The 16,612-nt window shown below is 48.1% G+C and overlaps 1 protein-coding gene and 1 long non-coding RNA gene across 2 annotated transcripts; both read right to left on the reverse strand.

Moving 5' to 3' along the window:
• Positions 1-2,628: 2,628 nt before the first annotated feature.
• On the reverse strand, positions 2,629-3,817 carry LOC135544943 (cohesin subunit SA-2-like). The gene is made up of 4 exons (XM_064972634.1): positions 3,721-3,817; positions 3,361-3,444; positions 2,870-3,097; positions 2,629-2,744 (listed from the first exon to the last, which is right to left on the reverse strand). Exons 1-4 carry the CDS (start codon positions 3,815-3,817, stop codon positions 2,629-2,631), a joined length of 525 nt encoding a protein of 174 aa, XP_064828706.1.
• Positions 3,818-9,545: 5,728 nt separating this feature from the next.
• Positions 9,546-12,245, reverse strand: LOC135545533 (uncharacterized). The gene is made up of 3 exons (XR_010456474.1): positions 12,078-12,245; positions 9,785-9,902; positions 9,546-9,705 (listed from the first exon to the last, which is right to left on the reverse strand). It is a non-coding gene; the product is annotated as an uncharacterized LOC135545533 (long non-coding RNA).
• Between the last annotated feature and the right edge of the window lie 4,367 nt (positions 12,246-16,612).

The raw sequence follows: 16,612 nt of genomic DNA on the forward strand, positions 1-16,612 counted from the left end.
GTTACCAAGCAACCAAACACCACAGAAGAGACAGCTAGTATAGTTACCAAGACAACCAAACACCACAGAAGGACAGCTAGTATAGTTACCAAGACAACCAACCCACAGAAGAGACAGCCACCAACCCAACCAAACCACCAACCCAGAAGAGACAGCCTTACCAAGTAGTATAGTTACCAAGACAACCAAACACCACAGAAGAGACAGCTAGTATAGTTACCAAGAGCCAAACACCACAGAAGAGACAGCTTACCAAGCCAACACCACAGAAGAGACACCAACACCAACCCACAGAAGAGACAGCTAGTATAGTTACCAAGTCAACCAAACACCACAGAAGAGACACCAACTAGTATAGTTACCACCAAACACCACAGAAGAGACAGCTAGTATACCAAGACAACCAAACCCACCAGAACAGCTAGTATAGTTACCAAGGAGAGACACCTACCCAGGATAGTTACCAAGACAACCAAACACCACAGAAGAGACAGCTAGTATAGTTACCAACCCAGAGCAACCAAACACCAGGAGAAGAGACAGCTAACCCAGGAGGAGTTACCCAAACACCACAGAAGAGACAGGTGGAGTTACCAAACCCAGGAACCAAACACCACCAGAAGAGACAGCTAGTATAGTTACCAACCAAGGAGCCAAACACCACAGAAGAGACAGCTAGGAGGAGTTACCAAGACAACCAAGGAGGAGCCTTACCACCAACCCAGGAGTATAGTTACCAAGACAACCAAACACCACAGAAGGACAGCTTATAGTTACCAAGACAACCAAACCCACAGAAGAGACAGCTGACCTATCCCTCTCAGTTACCAAGACAACCAAACACCACAGAAGAGACAGCTCTCTGTATAGTTACCAAGACAAACCAAACACCAGGAAGAGACATTCACCAGGGCTGTATAGTTACCAAGACAACCAAACACCACAGAAGAGTTACCAAGAAACCAAACACCAGCTAGTGTGCCCAGGGAAGATAAATAAACAACCAATACCAAGAAAACCAAACACCACAGAAGAGACAGCTAGTATAGTTACCATCAGAAGAGACACTGCTAGTGTAGTTACCTGCCAAGTCAACCAAACACCACAGAAGAGACAGCTATGTATAGTTACCAAGACAACTAAACACCACAGAAGAGACAGCTAAAACTATAGTTACCAAGACAACCAAACACCACAGAAGAGACAGCTGGTATAGTTACCAAGACAACCAAACACCACAGAAGAGACAGCTGGTATAGTTATAATTAGTGAAACTGTTGTAGTAGTAGGAGCCAGCAGATGGAAGCCCAGTGGGACATAGTGTTATGTAAGCCAGGACACAGACATTGATGCCAGCTCAGCCACAGGGCCTAGTATGAATGTATGTATGTATGTATGTATGGAGGAGCCCCTCTGAACTGACTACTTATGCTCCTCAGGCATGTCTTCACGTATCCTCTTCTCTAAATTGGAACACCTCTTGACACATATAACTAAAACAGTAGGCTGCTGAAAGTGGGTAATGTCTCATTCATTGTCATTATTCATACAAGCAGGTTCTCAGAAGCAACAATATTAGCCAACACTAAAGAAAATGTGAGCCAAACTACCCCCAACCCATGGTAGGGCCTAACCCCCTTACCCCCAACCCAGGGGGAGCCTTACCCCCAACCCAGGGGGAGCCTAAAGGGTTAAACCCCAACCCAGGGGGAAGCCTTACCCCCAACCCAGGGGAAGAGCCTTACCACCAACCCAGGAGGAGCCTAACCCTGTACCACCAACCCAGGAGGAGCCTAACCCTGTGCCACCAACCCAGGGGAGGAGCCTTACCACCAACCCAGGAGGAGCCTTACCACCAACCCAGGGGGAGCCTTACCACCAACCCAGGAGGGGCCTAATACTTACCACCAACCCAGGGGGAGCCTTACCACCAACCCAGGGGGAGCCTTACCCCCAACCCAGGGGGAGCCTTACCCCCAACCCAGGGGGAGCCTTACCCTTACCACCAACCCAGGAGGAGCCTTACCACCAACCCAGGAGGAGCCTTACCACCAACCCAGGAGGAGCCTAACCTGTGCTTACCACCAACCCAGGAGGAGCCTAACCTGTGCTGTACCACCAACCCAGGAGGGCCTTACCACCAACCCAGGAGGAGCCTACCAACCCAGGAGGAGGGCTTACCACCAACCCAGGAGGAGCCTTACCACCAACCCAGGAGGAGCCTAACCACTGTAACCCAGGAAGAGGGCCTTGTGCCACCAACCCAGGGAGGAGCCTTCTACCACTGTGCTGTACCCAGGAGGAGCCTTAACCAACCCAGGAGGAGCCTAATACTGTGCCACCAACCCAGGAGGAGCCTTACCACCAACCCAGGAGGAGCTCTTACCACCAACCCAGGAGGAGCCTTACCACCAACCCAGGAGGAGCCTTACCACTGTGCAACCCAGGAGGAGCCTTACCACCAACCCAGGAGGAGCCTTAATACCTGTAACCCAGGAGAGCCTTACCACTGTAACCCAGGAGGAGCCTTACCACCAACCCAGGAGGAGCCTAACACTGTGCTGTACCTCATCCCTCTCACCTCTTTGCTGTTTCTGCAGCAGTAGCTCCAGCCGGTCATTGGCTCTCTTAGCGACCATCTTGTTTCTCTCTGTCTCGTGGGGAAGAGGGCTGCCGCTGTGTGTTGTCCATGTTGATGCTCAGGTTCAGAGCTACATTCACCAGGGCTGTCATCAGCTTCATAGCTACACACACACACAATACTGTTACTCAGCGTGGGGAAGAGGGCCCTGTGTGCCCAGGGAAGATGGAAATAAACAACCAATACAGACAGACATATCCCCGACCACACCCATTCTCTCTCCCTTACCTGCCAGTGTGCTGGTGTGCCTGAAGAGGGCTCGGACCTGTGAGTCCGACAGTCCGGTGAGGAGCGATATGACCGTGTCCATGAGGTACTCATCATAGATGATGCTGTACTGACACTGTCTAACCAAGACAGCAATGAACTCACAGAAACTACCCTTAAACTTCTTCCACAGTGGACCTGCCATGGTCAGAGGGTAGTCACCGCTGTCCTGTAGAGGGGAGGAGGGCTCTAGGAGGGTGGAGAGAGAGAGAAGGTTTATGGGAGTTATGGCTTCACTATTGCATGCAACTCAAAGAGAGGGTAATGACATTTAAAACTGAAGCAATCAGCTGGTACATTTCAGGTGACAAGACTAAACTTCAACCCAGAGTGATGCCCCTACCACGTCTCACACACACAAAAGGGCCTCGTCTCACTGTGCTGTCAGAACCTGGGAAGAGGGCTCACACTGTGCTGCACAAAACCTACCTGTGCTCACACAGGGCACAAACCTGTGCTGTAGAGCGTGGGGAAGAGGGCTCTAAAACCTGTGCTGTAGAGCGTCACAAGAGGGCTCAATACTGTGCCTACCTCGTCTGGAAGCCAGGGCAATACACAAAGACCTAAGAGGGCTCTACACTACAAAACCTGGGGAAGAGGGCTCAACGCACTAAACCTGTAGAGCTGGGGAAGATCTCACATACACAAAACCTACCTATGCTGTAGAGCTCACACACACAAACCTGGGGAAGATTCGGCTCTACACACTATGCTGTAGAGCGTAAGAGGCTCAACTATGCTGTAGAGCGTGGGGAAACTCCTCCACACCTTCTTCCCCTTCTTAGAGCGTCATCCTCCTGATGATCTCATACTATGCTCTGCATGAGGGCTCTTCGGAACATGCTCTCCACTGACCACTCCTTTACAGCCAGAACACTGGGGAAGAAGTTGATCAGGTCCAAGAGCCATGTCCCTGTCGGTTTTATATGCCTCAATCTGTAGACAGTCATCCACCACAGACTGGGGAGCCAGGACAATACTGTGCTGTAGCAGAGATAGACAATATATAACTAAAACTGTCCCAGAGCGTTCAACTCCAATAAAGCTGATCTGGTCATTAGATAATCTAATACTGTGCTGTGGCGTGGGGAAAGGGCTCTAAGTTCTGTGCTGTAGGCGTCTCATTCATTGTCATTCATTCATACATTGTCATCCATTCATACATACATACATACTGTGCTGTACACACGTGGGGAAGAGGGCTCTAATACTGTGCTTGCCCATCTTGGGAAGAGGGCTCAAACAGCATTAGGTTCTCCATGCCATTCTGTGCTGTAGTGGGGAAGTTCTATCCTCCCTGTCCGTTAATACTGTGCTGTTCTCTCCTGTGCTGTGTGTCACCTTCTTCCCCTTCTAATACTGTGCTGGGATGGGGGGAGGGGCTCTAATACTGTGCTGTAAAGGGTTAAACAGCATAATGCTTACTAATATGGCCAGAGACAGTAGCGTGGGGAAGAGGGCTCTAATGCTGTGGGGAAGAGGGCTCTAATGCTGTGGGGAAGAGGGCTCTAATACTGTGGGGAAGAGGGCTCTAATACTGTGGGGAAGAGGGCTCTAATACTGTGGGGAAGAGGGCTCTAATACTGTGCTGTAGAGCGTGGGGAAGAGGGCTCTAATACTGTGCTGTAAGAGGGCTCTAATACTGTGCTGTGGGGAAGAGGGCTCTAATACTGTGCTGTAGAGCGTGGGGAAGAGGGCTCTAATACTGTGCTGTAGAGCGTGGGGAAGAGGGCTCTAATACTGTGCTGTAGAGCGTGGGGAAGAGGGCTCTAATACTGTGCTGTAGAGCGTGGGGAAGAGGGCTCTAATACTGTGCTGTAGAGCGTGGGGAAGAGGGCTCTAATGCCACTGTGCTGTAGAGCGTGGGGACTGTGCTGTAGAGCGTGGGGAAGAGGGCTCTAATACTGTGCTGTAGAGCGTGGAGGGCTCTAATACTGTGGGGAAGAGGGCTCTAATACTGTGCTGTAGAGCGTGGGGAAGAGGGCTCTAATACTGTGCTGTAGAGCGTGGGGAAGAGGGCTCTAATACTGTGCTGTAGAGCGTGGGGAGGGCTCTAATACTGGGGCTCTAATACTGTGCTGTAGAGCTGTGGGGAAGAGGGCTCTAATACTGTGCTGTAGAGCGTGGGGAAGAGGGCTCTAATACTGTGCTGTAGAGCGTGGGGAAGAGGGCTCTAATACTGTGCTGTAGAGCGTGGGGAAGAGGGCTCTAATACTGTGGGGAAGAGGGCTCTAATACTGTGGGGAAGAGGGCTCTAATACTGTGCTGTATAGCGTGGGGAAGAGGGCTCTAATACGGTGCTGTAGAGCGTGGGGAAGAGGGCTCTAATACTGTGCTGTAGAGCGTGGGGAAGAGGGCTCTAATACTGTGCTGTAGAGCGTGGGGAAGAGGGCTCTAATACTAATGTAGAGCGTGGGGAAGAGGGCTCTAATACTGTGCTGTAGAGCGTGGGGAAGAGGGCTCTAATACTGTGCTGTAGAGCGTGGGGAAGAGGGCTCTAATACTGTGCTGTAGAGCGTGGGGAAGAGGGCTCTAATACTGTGCTGTAGAGCGTGGGGAAGAGGGCTCTAATACTGTGCTGTAGAGCGTGGGGAAGAGGGCTCTAATACTGTGCTGTAGAGCGTGGGGAAGAGGGCTCTAATACTGTGCTGTAGAGCGTGGGGAAGAGGGCTCTAATACTGTGCTGTAGAGCGTGGGGAAGAGGGCTCTAATACTGTGCTGTAGAGCGTGGGGAAGAGGGCTCTAATACTGTGCTGTAGAGCGTGGGGAAGAGGGCTCTAATACTGTGCTGTAGAGCGTGGGGAAGAGGGCTCTAATACTGTGCTGTAGAGCGTGGGGAAGAGGGCTCTAATACTGTGCTGTAGAGCGTGGGGAAGAGGGCTCTAATACTGTGCTGTAGAGCGTGGGGAAGAGGGCTCTAATACTGTGCTGTAGAGCGTGCTGGGAAGGGAAGAGGGCTCTAATACTGTGCTGTAGAGCGTGGGGAAGAGGGCTCTAATACTGTGCTGTAGGGAAGCTGTAGGGGGGAAGAGGGCTCTAATACTGTGCTGTAGAGCGTGGGGAAGAGGGCTCTAATACTGTGCTGTAGAGCGTGGGGAAGAGGGCTCTAATACTGTGCTGTAGAGCGTGGGGAAGAGGGCTCTAATACTGTGCTGTAGAGCGTGGGGAAGAGGGCTCTAATACTGTGCTGTAGAGCGTGGGGAAGAGGGCTCTAATACTGTGCTGTAGAGCGTGGGGAAGAGGGCTCTAATACTGTGCTGTAGAGCGTGGGGAAGAGGGCTCTAATACTATGCTGTAGAGCGTGGGGAAGAGGGCTCTAATACTATGCTGTAGAAGAGCGTGGGGAAGAGGGCTCTAATACTCTAATACTGCTGTAGAGCGTGGGGAAGAGGGCTCTAATACTATGCTGTAGAGCGTGGGGAAGAGGGCTCTAATACTATGCTGTAGAGCGTGGGGAAGAGGGCGCTAATACTATGCTGTAGAGCGTGGGGAAGAGGGCTCTAATACTATGCTGTAGAGCGTGGGGAAGAGGGCTCTAATACTATGCTGTAGAGCGTGGGGAAGAGGGCTCTAATACTATGCTGTAGAGCGTGGGGAAGAGGGCTCTAATACTATGCTGTAGAGCGTGGGGAAGAGGGCTCTAATACTATGCTGTAGAGCGTGGGGAAGAGGGCTCTAATACTATGCTGTAGAGCGTGGGGAAGAGGGTTCTAATACTATGCTGTAGAGCGTGGGGAAGAGGGTTCTAATACTATGCTGTAGAGCGTGGGGAAGAGGTTCTAATACTATGCTGTAGAGCGTGGGGAAGAGGGCTCTAATACTATGCTGTAGAGCGTGGGGAAGAGGGCTCTAATACTATGCTGTAGAGCGTGGGGAAGAGGGTTCTAATACTATGCTGTAGAGCGTGGGGAAGAGGGTTCTAATACTATGCTGTAGAGCGTGGGGAAGAGGGCTCTAATACTATGCTGTAGAGCGTGGGGAAGAGGGTTCTAATACTATGCTGTAGAGCGTGGGGATGCTGTAGAGCGTGGGGAAGAGGGCTCTAATACTATGCTGTAGAGCGTGGGGAAGAGGGCTCTAATACTATGCTGTAGAGCGTGGGGAAGAGGGTTCTAATACTATGCTGTAGAGCGTGTGGAAGAGGGTTCTAATACTGTGCTGTAGAGCGTGGGGAAGAGGGTTCTAATACTATGCTGTAGAGCGTGGGGAAGAGGGCTCTAATACTATGCTGTAGAGCGTGGGGAAGAGGGCTCTAATACTATGCTGTAGAGCGTGGGGAAGAGGGCTCTAATACTATGCTGTAGAGCGTGGGGAAGAGGGTTCTAATACTATGCTGTAGAGCGTGGGGAAGAGGGTTCTAATACTATGCTGTAGAGCGTGGGGAAGAGGGCTGCTAATACTATGCTGTAGAGCGTGGGGAAGAGGGCTGCTAATACTGTGCTGTAGAGCGTGGGGAAGAGGGTTCTAATACTATGCTGTAGAGCGTGGGGAAGAGGGTTCTAATACTATGCTGTAGAGCGTGGGGAAGAGGGTTCTAATACTATGCTGTAGAGCGTGGGAAGAGGGCTCTAATACTATGCTGTAGAGCGTGGGGAAGAGGGTTCTAATACTATGCTGTAGAGCGTGGGGAAGAGGGTTCTAATACTGTGTTGTAGAGCGTGGGGAAGAGGGTTCTAATACTATGCTGTAGAGCGTGGGGAAGAGGGCTCTAATACTATGCTGTAGAACGTGGGGAAGAGGGTTCTAATACTATGCTGTAGAGCGTGGGGAAGAGGGCTCTAATACTATGCTGTAGAACGTGGGGAAGAGGGTTCTAATACTATGCTGTAGAGCGTGGGGAAGAGGGTTCTAATACTATGCTGTAGAGCGTGGGGAAGAGGGCTGCTAATACTATGCTGTAGAGCGTGGGGAAGAGGTTTCTAATACTATGCTGTAGAGCGTGGGGAAGAGGGCTGCAATACTATGCTGTAGAGCGTGGGGAAGAGGGCTCTAATACTATGCTGTAGAGCGTGGGGAAGAGGGCTCTAATACTATGCTGTAGAGCGTGGGGAAGAGGGTTCTAATACTATGGGTTCTAATACTATGCTGTAGAGCGTGGGGAAGAGGGTTCTAATACTATGCTGTAGAGCGTGGGGAAGAGGGTTCTAATACTATGCTGTAGAGCGTGGGGAAGAGGGTTCTAATACTATGCTGTAGAGCGTGGGGAAGAGGGTTCTAATACTATGCTGTAGAGCGTGTGGAAGAGGGTTCTAATACTATGCTGTAGAGCGTGGGGAAGAGGGTTCTAATACTATGCTGTAGAGCGTGGGGAAGAGGGTTCTAATACTGTGTTGTAGAGCGTGGGGAAGAGGGTTCTAATACTATGCTGTAGAGCGTGGGGAAGAGGGCTCTAATACTATGCTGTAGAGCGTGGGGAAGAGGGTTCTAATACTATGCTGTAGAGCGTGGGGAAGAGGGCTCTAATACTATGCTGTAGAACGTGGGGAAGAGGGTTCTAATACTATGCTGTAGAGCGTGGGGAAGAGGGTTCTAATACTATGCTGTAGAGCGTGGGGAAGAGGTTTCTAATACTATGCTGTAGAGCGTGGGGAAGAGGGCTCTATGCTGTATAATACTATGCTGTAGAGCGTGGGGAAGAGGTCTCTAATACTATGCTGTAGAGCGTGGGGAAGAGGGCTCTAATACTATGCTGTAGAGCGTGGGGAAGAGGGTTCTAATACTATGCTGTAGAGCGTGGGGAAGAGGGTTCTAATACTATGCTGTAGAGCGTGGGGAAGAGGGTTCTAATACTATGCTGTAGAGCGTGGGGAAGAGGGTTCTAATACTATGCTGTAGAGCGTGGGGAAGAGGGTTCTAATACTATGCTGTAGAGCGTGGGGAAGAGGGTTCTAATACTATGCTGTAGAACGTGGGGAAGAGGGTTCTAATACTATGCTGTAGAGCGTGGGGAAGAGGGTTCTAATACTATGCTGTAGAGCGTGGGGAAGAGGTTTCTAATACTATGCTGTAGAGCGTGGGGAAGAGGGTTCTAATACTATGCTGTAGAGCGTGGGGAAGAGGGTTCTAATACTATGCTGTAGAGCGTGGGGAAGAGGTTTCTAATACTATGCTGTAGAGCGTGGGGAAGAGGTTGTAATACTATGCTGTAGAGCGTGGGGAAGAGGGTTCTAATACTATGCTGTAGAGCGTGGGGAAGAGGGCTCTAATACTATGCTGTAGAGCGTGGGGAAGAGGGTTCTAATACTATGCTGCAGAGCGTGGGGAAGAGGGTCTAATACTATGGTGTAGAGCGTGGGGAAGAGGGTTCTAATACTATGCTGTAGAGCGTGGGGAAGAGGGTTCTAATACTATGCTGTAGAGCGTGGGGAAGAGGGTTCTAATACTATGCTGTAGAGCGTGGGGAAGCGGGTTCTAATACTATGCTGTAGAGCGTGGGGAAGAGGGTTCTAATACTATGCTGTAGAGCGTGGGGAAGAGGGTTCTAATACTATGCTGTAGAGCGTGGGGAAGAGGGTTCTAATACTATGCTGTAGAGCGTGGGGAAGAGGGTTCTAATACTATGCTGTAGAGCGTGGGGAAGAGGGTTCTAATACTATGCTGTAGAGCGTGGGGAAGAGGGCTCTAATACTATGCTGTAGAGCGTGGGGAAGAGGTTGTAATACTGTGTTGTAGAGCTTGTAATATGTTGTGGTGTGTATAACTTGGGTAAGAGTCGTACCTTTCCTTTGGTTGGGTTGATACTGACATCAGGAGCCTCAGAGAAGTCTGTGTCTGAGGAGAAACGAGTGTCTGTATCTCTGGCAAAAACACACACACATATTAGAAACAGTCTGCTGCATGCTGGTTGACACACACACAATGAAAGTAGCCACTTACTGAGGATAGTGGAACTCTGACGGTAACTCTGGTGCCGCTATCATTTCTCTAACATGTCTGATCCAACTGAAATAAGAACAGACCTCAGATCCTCAGCGTCCACAAGGTAGCGTAGGACCTGGAGGAGAAAACAGAAGAGAATGCATGGGTATTGGGCTCACATTCAGAGAAGACAGGAGAAAGAGGAGTTATATGATAACCTGCAGATCAACTTCTACAAAATACACATTGCATCCTCTTGAACAGGCCTCAATATCTGCCAGTGGCTCATCACTGAGAAAAAAAATAAACAAAAATATTGCTTTCACATGGTAACAGGGGGCGGGCTCTATCCCTTCTGTCATACTCAGCTGTGAGCTCATTGGCTCTCTCACTCTTTGGTTTCCAGGAAACGTCACCCAGGGCTGGACATAGGAACTTCCCCAATGACCATATAAAGGAGTGTCACATCCACCCTCTACTAGAGACACCAGTAGACATATAAAAGGCAAATAGCAGAGAGCAGCAAGAGTGGTATACTCAACCATCATTAACAAAACTATTATATTAAAGATCAATTTTTATTTTATTATTTATTTTTATGAATCAACAATATTGTCAATACTAGTATGTCATCAGGACAGGGGTGTTGAACTACAGGAGGCCGAAGGGAGCGACCCTGTCCTGGGTGTGTCTTATTGACAGTTGGGGAATACTGTACTATGAAGGATTACAATAGAAGTGTCAATCAGAAAATGAATTGTAACGACCAACGAGAAATGAATTGCACTTGACAGTACAATAAAACTGCTCGTGTCTGTACATACAACCAGTTTGTGCTTTTTTTTTGTGGTGGATTGCAGGCTGATTAAAGTTTTGCAGGGGAGAAGTGGGGCATCTACCCTCACGAACCAGTGAGAAGTATGGAATGAAAAGTAGGTGGATTCAGACTAAACTTTAAAACGCTAATGTATATAGCTAAGTACCTGAGAGAATATCCCATGGGCTCGAATGTGAACGCGTGAATTCCAATACACATTCGACTTATTTCACTGAATCTAAAAGCCATCCCTGCAGGCAACATTAATACATAATACATACAGCTACAACTGTACTGCAACGCAATAAAATAGCATTAGCAAGCAACATCCTGTGCATCTTATTGCAAAAGCGGAGACACTCGTGAGACAGTACACTGGCTGGCTGACAGACGCGAAGCCTTGATGATGGGGACTGAAAAGTGGCGCCAAACCCGGGTCCCTGAGCAACACAAAGCGCGTAAATAACTACATTATTGATCGCTGCCAACGTCGAAATAACCAACGGAGAGCATCCTGAACTAGACTAGCTACAATTGGCTAGATAGTGTGAGCCGCTCTTGGGCTTGTTCGGTAACGGTCACTGTCATGATCAGACAGCGGTATCCCGGCGAGGGATTGCCCAGACTGGCTTGCTGAAGAAGCTAGCTAAACACCGGCTGTCATCAGAAAGTTACCCTTAACGTTAAGTACATTAAAATAATAACTTGCCTTCCGTGGATAACATTCCACCAAGAGTTTCAATTGTATCATTCAATTAACGTCAGGACCCACTTTTCTGTCAGCTAAGCAGCTACAGTACATACAAGGCAAAAAACACTCGTGAAATTATCTCCATCTTAACTGGGTAGCTAACTGACGTTAGCATAGCATAGCTGCCATTCTCCATCTTGTTAAGTTAGCTAGCTAGTTTCCTGGCTAGTTAGCCAATTAGCCATGTTAGCGTCCTAGACTGCTGGCTGCAATCGAACGGAGTTCGGATAGCCAGCCATCTTCTCAATAAAACAGTGGATATTTAGCTAGTTAGCTAATACCATGTGGCCCTCAAAGTTCGTGTAAAGAACTAAATTAGCTTGTTTAATGCAACCCACTTGTTGTGGAACAACAATACAACCATATAGTTACATAAAAACACCTGGTCCTTACGTCCTCCATCTTGCCTCGGGAGTTTCGATACTGTAACGTTACCTAGCTAACGTTAACTCCCAAGTGGAAAAAACAACATTTAAATGGAAGTAAACAAACACTTTATTGCATATTAGCCTAGCTAACTAGCTATCTACGTTGCAATTAAGTGAGTCCACTTTTCGGTATGCATAACACAGATTCACGATAAACTAGACAAAAAAAGTAGCCTACAGTGGCTAGCTTACGACTTTCCATGGCTAGCAGTCTCCGTACTTCTAGCCTGTTAGCTAGCATGAGAAGCTAGCTACCAACAAAATTGCTACAAACCAACTAACTTCGAGATTCCACTCCGCCATTTTACAACTTACCCCGTTATTCAATTTATTTCCAAACGAGTCACTGCTTTGTTGAGTCGCTATCTGTTCCTGTTTTGATATAACCACGATTTCCGCAAATGAGTTTGAAACTGGCGGTCAGAGGCGGTTTTGGACGCTCTCTCAGTTTCACCCCGCCACTTGCTCCGTAGTAGGGTTTGTTGTTTCGACAACGAGGGGGGAGGAAAACTCCTGGTGTACAGCTGCCCTCTAGCGGCCAGAGGAAATACGTCCGTAGCCCCGTGACGATGGGGGATCTGACACCTAGCGGTTATTTACAAGGTGTGCAGCTGCCAGCGACCAGCAAGTACGTGACAGATGGGGGTGGGGATGGCCCTACCACAGAGTTTCTGAACCCAGAGGCGCAATAACAGAGCGACATAGGCAGGATGCAGTAGATGTTATAAAATACAGTATATACATATGAGATGAGTAATGCAAGATATGTAAACATTATTAAAGTGACTAGTGATCTATTTATTAAAGTGGCCAATGATTTCAAGTCTGTATGTAGGCAGCAGCCTCTCTGTGTTAGTGATGGCTGTTTAGATGGCTGTTGAGATAGAAGCTGTTTTTCAGTCTCTCGGTCCCAGCTTTGATTTAATGCATCTGTACTGACCTCACCTTCTGGGTGGTAGCGGGGTGATCAGGCAGTGTTTCTGGTTGTTGTCCTTGATTATCTTTTTGGCCTTCCTGTGACATCGGGTGTTGTAGGTGTCCTGGAGAGCAGGTAGTTTGCCAGTGGTTATGTGTTGTGCAGACCGCACCACCCTCTGGAGAGCTTTGCGGGTTGTGGGCGGTGCGGTTTTCGTACCAGGCGGTGATGCAGCCCGGCAGGATGCTCGCGGTTGTGCATCTGTAAAAGTTTGTGAGGGTTTTAGGTAACAAGCCACATTTCTTCAGCCTCCTGAGGTTAAAGAGGCGCTGTTGCGCCTTCTTCACCACACAGCCTGTGTGGGTGGACCATTTCAGTTTATCCGTGATGTGTACATGTACCTGTAACCGATTTGATGGCTAGCTAGTTAGCAGGGTGCGCACTAATAGCATTACAATCGGTGACGTCACTCGCTCTGAGACCTTGAAATAGCTGTTCCCCTTGCTCAGCAACGTCTTTTGTGAAGCGATGGGTAACGATGCTTTGAGGGTGGCTGTTGTCAATGTGTGCAGAGGCACCCTGAGTCGAGCCCAGGTAGGGGCGAGGAGAGGGATGGAAGCTATACTGTTACATACGCCAAGGAACTTAAAACTTTCCACCTGCTCCACTGCTGTCCCTTTGATCTGGATAAGGGGGAGCTCCCTCTGCTGTTTCCTGAAGTCCACGATCATCTCCTTTGTTTTGTTGACGTTGAGTGAGAGGTTGTTTTTCTGACACCATGCACAGAGTGCCCTCACCTCCACCCTGTAGACTGTCTCGTCATTGTTGGTAATCAAGCCTACGACTGTTGTGTCGTCTGCAAACTTGATGATTGAGTTGGAGGTGTGCATGGCCATGCAGTAGTGGGTGAACAGAGAGTACGGGAGGGGGCTTAGCACACACCCATGTTGGGCCCCAGTGTTGAGGATCAGCGAAGTGGTGATGTTGTTTCCTACCTTAACCGCCTGAGTGTGGCCCGTCTGGAAGTCCAGAGCCTAATTGCACAGGGCAGGGTTGAGACCCAGGGCCTCTAGCTTAATGATGAGCTTGGAGGGTACAATGGTGTTGAATGCTGAGCAATAGTCAAATAACAGCATTCTTACATAGGTATTCCTCTTGTCCAGATGGCATACGGCAGTGTGCAGTATGATGGCGATTGCATCGTCTGTGGACCTATTGGGGCGGTAAGCAAATTGGAGTGGGTCTAGGGTGTCAGGTAGGGTGGAGGTGATATGATCCTTGACTAGTCTCTCAAAGCACTTCATGATGACAGAAGTGAGTGCTGCGGGGCAATAGACATTTAGTTCAGTTACCTTTGCTCTTTTGGGTACAGGAACAGTGGGGGCCTACTTGAAGCATGTAGGGACAGCAGCCTTGGATAGGAAGAGAATGAATATGCCTGTAAACACCCCAGCCAGCTGGTCTGCACTCTGAGGACGCGGCTAGGGATGCCGTCCGGGCCGGCAGCCCTGCGAAGGTTAACACTTTTAAATGTCTTACTCGCGTCGGCCACAGAGAAGGAGAGCTCACAGTCCTTGGTGGGGGGCCGCGTCAGTGGCACTGTAATATCCTCAAAGCGGGAAAAGAAGGTGTTTAGTTTGTCTGGAAGCTGGACGTCGGTGTCCGTGGCGTGGTTGGTTTTCTTTTGTAGTCCGTGATTGTCTGTAAACCCTGCCAAATACGTCTTGTGTCTGAGCCGTTGAATTGCGAGGAACGCTTGCAAAACAGATCAAGCCGACCAAGCCAGGGTTTGAGAAGTCAATGAGAAAAGTGAACAATTCTTCTTTAGTCTTAAGTAGTTGATCATGTTACGATTCCAACGTCATGAAAGTGACAAACTGACAAAAACAACTTTATATCGAAGGACCGTTAGATACGATGACAGACACGTTGCTGCGCCTACAAGTGTGATCAGGGACTTCTATTGGAGAAGCAGTTTCTGCCTATCTTTATACTGTACATTCTTTGCCCCTGCAGTCAATGGTGTGGCCAAAGCTCAATACTTGTAGAATCTCAATTACATTTCCTTGACTCCTCTTTTCCATTGGAGGAGAAAGTCAGAGGGGAGGGACATCTGGAGTCAATGAAATCCAATTGTGATTATCCCATTGTGGGAGGAAAAAGCTTCCCCCTCCTTCCTTGTCTCATTTCCTTTATTAGAACTGTTCCAGAAACTGAAGACATAATTCGTGTAAGAAGTTGCAGATACAGTTGAAGTCGGAAGTTTACATACACTTAGGTTGGAGCCAATTAAACTTGTTTTTCAACCACTCCACAAATTTCTTGTTAACAAACTATAGTTTTGGCAAGTCTGATATGGCATCTACTTTGTGAATGACACAAGTCATTTTCCAACAATTGATTAAATACAGATTATTTCACTTATAATTCACTGTATTACAATTCCAGTGGGTCAGACATGTACATACGCTAAATTGACTGTGAATTTAAACAGCTTGGAAAATTCCAGAAAATGTCATGGCTTTAGAAGCTTCTGATAGGCTAATTGACATTATTTGAGTCAATTGGTGGTGTACCTGTGGATGTATTTCAAGGCCTATCTTCAAGCTCAGTGCCTCTTTGCTTGACATCATGGAAAAATCAAACGAAATCAGCCAAAACCTCAGAAAAAAAGTAGACCTCCACAAGTCTGGTTCATCCTTGGGAGCAGTTTCCAAACGCATGAAGGTACCACGTTCATCTGTACAAACAATAGTACGCAAGTAAACACCATGGGACCACGCAGCCATTATACTGCTCAGGAAGGAGACGCATTCTGTCTCCTAGAGATGAAAGTACTTTGGTGTGAAAAGTGCAAATCAATCACAGAACAACAGCAAAGGACCTTGTGAAGATGCTGGAGGAAACAGGTACAAAAGTATCTATATCCACAGTAAAACGAGTCCCATATCGACATAACCTGAAAGGCCGCTCAGCAAGGAAGAATCCACTGCTCCAAAACCCCCATAAGAAAGCCAGACTACGGTTTGCAACTGCACATGGGGGCAAAGATTGTACCTTTTGGAGAAATGTCCTCTGGTCTGATGAAACAAAAATAGAACTGTTTGGCCATAATGACCGTTGTTATGTTTAGAGGAAAAAGAGGGAAGCTTGCAAGCCAAAGAACACCATCCCAACCGTGAAGCACGGGGGTGGCAGCATCATGTTGTGGGGGTGCTTTGCTGCAGGAGGGACTGGTGCACTTCACAAAATAGGTGTTATCATGAGGATGGAAAATTATGTGGATATATTGAAGCAACATAAAGACATTAGTCAGGAAGTTAAAGCTTGGTCGCAAATGAGTCTTCCAAATGGACAATGACCCCAAGCATACTTCCAAAGTTGTGGCAAAATGGCTTAAGGACAACAAAGTCAAGGTATTGGAGTGGCCATCACAAAGCCCTGACCTCAATCCTATAGAACATTTGTGGGCAGAACTGAAAAAGCATGTGCGAGCAAGGAGGCCTACAAACCTGACTCAGTTACACCAGCTCTGTCAGGAGGAATGGGCCAAAATTCACCCAATTTATTGTGGAAGGCTACGCGAAACGTTTGACCCAAGTTAAACAATTTAAAGGCAACGCTGCCAAATACTAATTGAGTGTATGTAAACTTCTGACTCACTGGGAATGTGATGAAAGAAAGAAAAGCTTAAATAAATCACTCTACTATTATTTTGACATTTCACATTCTTAAAATAAAGTGGTGATCCTAACTGACCTAAAACAGAGAATTTTTACTAGGATTAAATGTCAGAAATTGTGAAAAACCGAGTTTAAATGTATTTGTTTAAGGTGGACGTAAACTTCCAACTTCAACTGTACCTGTTTTTCTTCTATTATAGAAGTGGGGATGAAGGAAAGCAGAGGGGGAGAAGCTACTTTCAACTCCTGAG

The sequence above is a fragment of the Oncorhynchus masou genome, chromosome 9 (assembly GCF_036934945.1).
Source record: "Oncorhynchus masou masou isolate Uvic2021 chromosome 9, UVic_Omas_1.1, whole genome shotgun sequence".
NCBI classification, from domain to species: Eukaryota; Metazoa; Chordata; class Actinopteri; order Salmoniformes; family Salmonidae; genus Oncorhynchus; species Oncorhynchus masou.

Excerpts from the sequence above, each read along its gene's own strand:
- LOC135544943 (XM_064972634.1), bottom strand. The coding sequence starts at position 3,817 with ATGGCTCTTGGACCTGATCAACTTCTTCCCCAGTGTTCTGGCTGTAAA. Across the intron at positions 3,445-3,720 it reads GAGCCCTCATGCAGAGCATA|ACGAGGTAGGCACAGTATTG; the intron begins GTATGAGATCAT and ends CCTGGCTTCCAG. Across the intron at positions 2,745-2,869 it reads GCACACCAGCACACTGGCAG|CTATGAAGCTGATGACAGCC; the intron begins GTAAGGGAGAGA and ends GTGTGTGTGTAG.